At 47.2% G+C, this 6717-nt stretch overlaps 1 protein-coding gene across 1 annotated transcript; it reads right to left on the bottom strand.

Annotated features, from left to right (window-relative positions):
- Positions 1–613: 613 nt before the first annotated feature.
- On the bottom strand, positions 614–5666 carry Igll5 (immunoglobulin lambda like polypeptide 5). The gene is made up of 3 exons (XM_021645925.2): positions 5412–5666; positions 2293–2408; positions 614–1019 (listed from the first exon to the last, which is right to left on the bottom strand). Exons 1-3 carry the CDS (start codon positions 5600–5602, stop codon positions 700–702), a joined length of 627 nt encoding a protein of 208 aa, XP_021501600.1. The 5' UTR covers positions 5603–5666; the 3' UTR covers positions 614–699.
- Positions 5667–6717: the final 1051 nt, after the last annotated feature.

The following is a 6717-nucleotide window of genomic DNA, read 5'->3' as shown; positions in this document are numbered from 1 at the left end:
GGTGACCTCATTTGTCATGAGTGACTGCTCTGCAACCTAAAGAAAAAAAAACAAACTGTCATCTTGTGGCATTAAGCCGCACCCCCCTTTTAAAAAATCATCCCAGTCGGGCTTGTTGGTGGTTTACACCCTAAATGGAAGGGTGGAGAGGGCATGAGATTCTTACCTGAGTATGTCAATCTTCTCTACGATCTGTTGAATATATTTTTGCCTTAATTGGTGATGCTATGGAAAAGCCCTCATGCCTTCTGGGTAAAATTTTTCAGGGGAAGGCTGTTAGGAGGGAGAGGCACACATACCTCTGTACATAACCCCTTATGATCGCTAAGGAAGCAAAGAAACACATTGGTTTGCCATAGTCAAGTTTGGTGGAACCACACCTTGATTTATCATTGGGACCTTATCAGAGGTTGTTTATGTCTCTCCTGGGAAGGAATTTTAACAACACTATTTCTCAGCTAATGCTCAGACTGGGACTTCTCCCCTGGGCTGTTTCCAACTGGGTTCCAGGACTCCTCAATTCCGCATCCCTGGGCATGCAAGTAAAATATGACATGGGAGCCAATGAGACAGAAGACTCTCTTATGGATGATAAGATGTTTATTGAGCATTAGGCACAGGAGAGGATTAGTTGGGGGAAGGGACCTTTTTTCCTAGCTCTTCAGATCCAGGCCCCTGAGGCTTCGGGAGGATCATGGTCTATGAACATTCAGCAGGTGACACACTCTTCTCCACAATGTTTCCTTCATGAGTAACCTGACAGCTGTATCGGCTGTGAGGTGTCCACTGGTCAGATATCAGTGTCAGGAAGCTGCTGACCACGTACTTGTTGTTGGTCTGTTTGGAGGGCTGGGTTGTCTCTACACCCTGCGTGACAGGGATTCCATCTACCTTCCAGTCCACCACCAAAGTACCTGGGTAGAATTCGCTCACCAGACACACCAGTGTGGCCTTATAAGCCTGGAAATTCTTCAGGGAAGGCAGGAACAGAGTGACCAAGGGGTCGGACTTGGGCTGACCTGTGCAGACAAAGAAGAAGATGAGAGTTGTAGCGGAGAAACCCACACGATAGGGAAATATTCTTCTCTATGGCCATTCACTAGAGCATCAGGTGTCCCGAGCAGGGATGATTACTTCTCCTCTGTCCACCTGAGTCCCCTGGAGAGCAGACAGCCTGACACCTCATTAGACCATGCTCCTCTTCCGGGTGAAATGACCCAGGCCCAGACCCTTGCATTTTTGGTTTCCTCACTGGGATGAAGGCCAACTGTACCCCCTACTCCCTAGCAGCTAGAATCTGAATCGGGATCCAACCCTGATCTCCTGTATCCCTACTCCTCCACCCCCATTACTTCTCCAATGCTCAGAGCCTCCTCTGTAAACTGCTACTCATTTATTCTAGAAGGTTGGTCCTGGGAAGTTGGTCTCGAGGTGCCTGCTGTATAAGCGCTCGAGGCCTGCGCTCCAGACTCCATTCGGTAATCTCACAAAGCATTAGATTTCCATCTAGGAAAATCCCAGGAACTCCTCCAAGGATCCAATGCTTTGGCCACAGTAATCACAAGACCTGCCTTGGCTTTCTTTCTGGGCCTCTTTCTCCCAGACAATGACGGATTGTCTGGGAGACAATCCTGACCATTCCCCGAAGTCTCTGCTGACTCCTGACTTCACTTGGCACCATTTTCTCCCTCATTCCTCATCTAAGGCTAAGGACACTGAGGAAGATGAACAAGTGAAACATCTAGCCAAGTTAAACACCAAGCTCCAGGCCTGCAGGACCCCAGGAATAAGAGACAGTCCACATGTTTGTTTGTTTGTTTGTTTGTTTCTAGTAATAATCCTTGGAGGACCTGGTTCTAGTTACCTTGTCACTCTGAGCCTGTTCTGTGTCCCTGTGACCTCACAGGCCAGCAGAAGATTAGAGAGCTGTAGTCTAGACTGAGCCATATTCATCTCTCAGACTCTGTGGTTTTCCACCTGGGGTGACCTGAGTCTTTGAAGGCTGGGTTCACAGCACCAGCCACATCCCTGGACCTACTATGTGGCCTTCTCAGTCTAGATGGGCATCTGGGCCTCAGTTCAGATTCTAAGGTCTCTAAGGCCTGAAAATCCCAACTCCTAGGCATCTGCCTCAGAGGAGTCAATGGAGCTGTTGGGCCTCTCCTGTGATTTACCTTAAGTCTACTTGCCTCTCCTTCATCTACAGAAGAAGGTATATGTCAGACTGAAAGGCTGGGGAAGACAGATGGAAAGAACTCCCCGGAATGAAATGGACTGTCATGAGAGGCTTACCTAGAATTGTGAGCCGGGTTCCATCACCAAAGCTCAAGCATGGCTGGGGCTCCGAGGGACGCCCATAGGGCCAGCGCCTGGGGCCAGTTCTCCATGGGATGATCTGAAACAGGAACCTGTCGGGTGAGTCAGACACAGCACTACAGTAAACGAACTCCGGCCTCGAGTCCATCTATCCCTCTACCACTGCCAGCTCTGAATTCTTCAGTGTTGGTGGCAACACCAGGCCCAGCAGATTTCCAGAAAATTCCTAACTGCTGTATCTTCTCTGGTGGGTGTGGTGGAACCAGGAAATTCCGGGGTGTGTGTGTGTGTGTGTGTGTGTGTGTGTGTGTGTGTCCCTTTTACAGTATCTGTGTCTCCTCTATACCAGTTCCTCATGGTCCATCCAGACCAGCTTCCTCCCAAGTCCCATGCAAGCTATGTTGTGAGGATTCCAGTTTTCATTTCTATCATGAGGCCTTATCTGATCTTTCAAACTACTACTGATCTTCCAGGCTGGCTCACAAAGCCCTGCCTGCCTCTGCCTCCCAAGAACTAGGATCAAAGAAGTCTGTGCCACAACATCCACCACATCAACCCTTTTTTTTTTTTTCTATTTCTGTGAGAAAAAAAAAATGTGATTGTATATTTATAGGGGTCTAGTCGCTCCGGGTAACATGAACGTCTGTGATTGACTTTCTGGCAAAGGTGCCTTGACAATTTAAGGGAGAAAATGTCACTCAACAAGTGGCTCAGACAAAGGGGCAGACATTACCCTATCTCACACCACACACATAAATTGATCAGAGATCTCAGCACGAGAGCTACAATTTGAAACCTAGTTTACAAAAGAAATTCTTAGAAGTCTCCTTAAAGCTGCGTACCATCTACCTTGAATATAACCTGGAAAGGCAAATGCCAATAAATCTGGAACATGGGGATGCCGTGTCCAGCTGAGGTCAGTTCCCACCCTGGAACCAAAAGTTAATGCCCGAATCTTGGAAGCTGAGACCCCTGAGGCCTCTTCTCATTTAGTTTCCCAAATACTAATCCTCCAGGAAAGAGTCAGTGAGAACCAGTCAGGAAGAAACACCTAATACTGCTGATGCTCCCTAAGAAACTACCCTACCAAGATCACACTAATGAAGACCACAGTCTGCTCTCACCAGGGCCGTCACCGTGGCCTTCACACTTTGCTCCATTCTCGGGTAAAGCACACAACTGAGCACTGTCCCATGCTAGAGGAAGTACAGCAGGGAAGGGTAGCTTTTCACATCAGCGTTCCGTTTTTAAACACAAGAAGGACTCTATAGATTTGTTATTTTTTTTTTCTCGTGTCACTTTGGTAGCTTGTGTTTTATATTTATTGGAACTAAGTATTCATGATTCATACCTTAGATTATAGCACCTGTTATAATGCTCCCTCCCCATTACAAGTAATGCTATCCTTACCTGAAATCATTAAATATTTCAGATTTAGGGATTTTTACACATATCTGATATGTGAGGGATGGGACCCAACTCTAAACAAAAATTTATAATTGATATATACATTATACAATAGTCTGGAAGCATGTTATACAACATTTCCAGTGTGCTTACATTTTTAATTTTTTAATTATTTATATATTTATTTATTATAATTTATCCACTTTGTATCCCCTCTACAGCCCCGTCCCTCCTCTCCTCTCAGTCTCACCCACCCTCCCTCCTCTCTTTTGTCCCCTGATAGGGGAGGTCCTCCTCCCCTCCCATCTGACCCTAGCTTATCAGGTCTCATCTGGACTGGCTGTATTGTCTTCTTCTGTGTGCACCCCTCAGGGGGAGGTGATCAAAGAGTTGGCCACTGAGTTCATGTCAGAGATAGCCCCTGTACCCCTTACTAGGAAACCCACTTGGAAACTGAGCAGTCAATGGGCTTCCTTTGAACAGGGAGTGTGTGCCTACATTTTGACCATGAACTCAAACATGCAGTTCTCCACTTGTAAAGCCTGGGAGTTTGGGGCATTTCAGATTAAATGTTCTCAACCTACATGAACAATAACTTATAATTTTGCTTTTCTCTCTTCCATTTTCTTGATCATTTCTAATGTTGTTTGTTCATTATGGTTTAATAGAATTTTTAATGTTTCGTTGATTTTTTTCTTTAGCTATGATTATAAGAAGTGAAATTCTGCTCAGTAATAAAAGAACAAAATATTGATGGATTAAACAACAACTCAGTGTCATACTGAACTACAGAGGACAAGTTCAAAGTTAATGTACACTCAGATTCCAGCTCAGAAAATAATTAATGATTCCTCCACACACCTAATAAATGCCCAGTGAATCAAGCTGAATGGAAACGCTATTGCTTCCCTCTGCAGAGCATATCAGCTCAGTCAGAGCAGACCATTGGATTTTCTGAGACGGGGTCTTTCTCGTATTGAACCTGGAGCTCACTGATCCAGCTAGACTAGCTGGCTGGCAAGCCCCAGGGCTCCTCCAACCTCTACCTCCCTGTGCTAGAGTTAGCAGCATGGTCCACCACCGCTCTCTGTTTGCACGGGTGCTGAGAGTCTGAACTCAGGTCCTCAGGTTTGATGGGCAAGGTCTTCTAGACCGAGTCACCTCCGTGGCCCCAGTTTCTACTCCTCCTAACCCAAGGCACTTCCATAATATCTAATGCATGTTTTGATAATTACCTAAGAATAAATTTCTAGAACTTCAACTACGTGACTAAAATGAACACACACAGTTCACTCTAAATGGATGAAGACTCTGGCACACTAAAATAACCTGGTACCACAGTCTTACTTCTAGCTACTCCAGAGGACTTAGGAAGGAAGGAAGATCTGGTAGGGATTTAGGAAGTTCAAATCCTGCCTAGGCTACAGAGAATAAGATCAGACAGGGCAACCTAGAAAGACCTTTTCTCAAAATGAAAAATGGAGAAGGGAGACGGGCTGTGGATGTAGCTCATTGGTAGAACACTGGCCGAGCATGAGCAAGGTCCTGAGCTTCAGCTAACATCTGCCCAGCCCCCTCCTCTTAGGCAGATCCTTCCTTCTCACTGCTTTGGCCTCAGTGGCCACCTTCCTTCCCAGTCGCCCATTCTATGGGCCCAAAATACATTCCCAAACAAGTAAGTCCCTTACCTGCCTGGCAGGGCCCACAGACGCGGCCTGCTGCTTCCCCCTGAAGATCCAGAGCCCAGGGCTCTGCTCCTTTGGGCTGAGCTTGGGGAAAGTACATGCTGGACACCATCCACAAGGCCCAAGAGCAGTAACAGAAGAAGTTCACGCTGCCTGCGGGTGGTGCCCAGTGTCTGTCCTGCTCTGAGCTTCATTGGTCCACAAGTTCGAGGTGAACTCTGGCCCCACTTGCAGCGTGGGTTTCCTGGCTTGCGCCTCCTCTGATGGCCAGAAGCTATTCCAGTGCCAATGTACTGGTGTAGCCAAACCCCAGGTTGGCTCTGGTTTCCACCAGCAGCAGGCACCCTCCAGGGCCTCTGGTCATCCTCTGTGGAGGTCTCTCCCAGGGGGACGCCTACAAACCACCCAGCTGTGGTTGGGAAGCAAGATCAACTGTTTCAGCTCACAGCTGCCTGCCCAACCCATCCCTGGAGTTCTGGGTGGCTCCGCCTGACTGATATCCAGGTCCCCAAGGAATCCCAGGTCTGTGGAACAGATCTCCAGGGATTAGCGGGGCCATGCAGAGTGACTGAACACCTGCCCCACAAACAGCTTACTGTCAAGGATGTGAGGTACAGTTCGAGCTCATGCAAGCAGAGGTTTAGGTTCAGCAAAAAGCCACCAGTCTGACCCAGAAATTACAATATAGGAATTAAAATGGTGTTTGCTACATCATTGCTACACCATGTTCAGTCCCTGTAGGCCTCATATCACAAACTAAGACACCCCAAATCTTTATAAGTAAAACCCATATCTGTAAAAGTATAGCTGACAAACACTAGCCACTCGGGATGCCACCTATCTGCAATTCCAGCTCTGATGCTGGAGGTAGGTTTGATGCATGACACTGGCCCTCAAGATCTGGTTACTCCTATACTTGTTTTGTACACCTGCCTAAGCCATACCTGATTAAACGGGCTATACCTGGGCAGGGCAGAATGGGGTAGGCATGGTGAAGGTTCCCAGGGTTTTGGGTTCAAGAAAGAATCATGGGAAACAGAGGACGGGAGGAGAGGATGAAGGAGGATGCCACGATGGGTTAGCATGGAGAAGTCTTGTGGGCTGGGAGGAAAGACTCCAATAATGGCATGAAATGGCCCAGGAGAAGAATACAAGCAAGTACCATGGGATTATAGATGGGAGATAATTCAAATGACGATGGTTAAGGAGGACGGCCTTGGATGGGGGCTGGGAGGTGAATGGTGAGACAGCCAGCATAGGTAGAAGTATCTGCCCAGCCCAAAGTAAACAAGGCAATTATAAAATCTAA

Source organism: Meriones unguiculatus, chromosome 17 (genome assembly GCF_030254825.1).
Source record: "Meriones unguiculatus strain TT.TT164.6M chromosome 17, Bangor_MerUng_6.1, whole genome shotgun sequence".
Classification (NCBI taxonomy): Eukaryota; Metazoa; Chordata; class Mammalia; order Rodentia; family Muridae; genus Meriones; species Meriones unguiculatus.
The sequence above is the reverse complement of the archived record's forward strand: the minus strand, read 5'-3'. Positions and strand labels throughout refer to the sequence as shown.

Excerpts from the sequence above, each read along its gene's own strand:
- Igll5 (XM_021645925.2), bottom strand. The coding sequence starts at position 5,602 with ATGAAGCTCAGAGCAGGACAGACACTGGGCACCACCCGCAGGCAGCGT. Across the intron at positions 2,409-5,411 it reads CTGTGGGCCCTGCCAGGCAG|GTTCCTGTTTCAGATCATCC; the intron begins GTAAGGGACTTA and ends CTCACCCGACAG. Across the intron at positions 1,020-2,292 it reads AACCCGGCTCACAATTCTAG|GTCAGCCCAAGTCCGACCCC; the intron begins GTAAGCCTCTCA and ends TTGTCTGCACAG.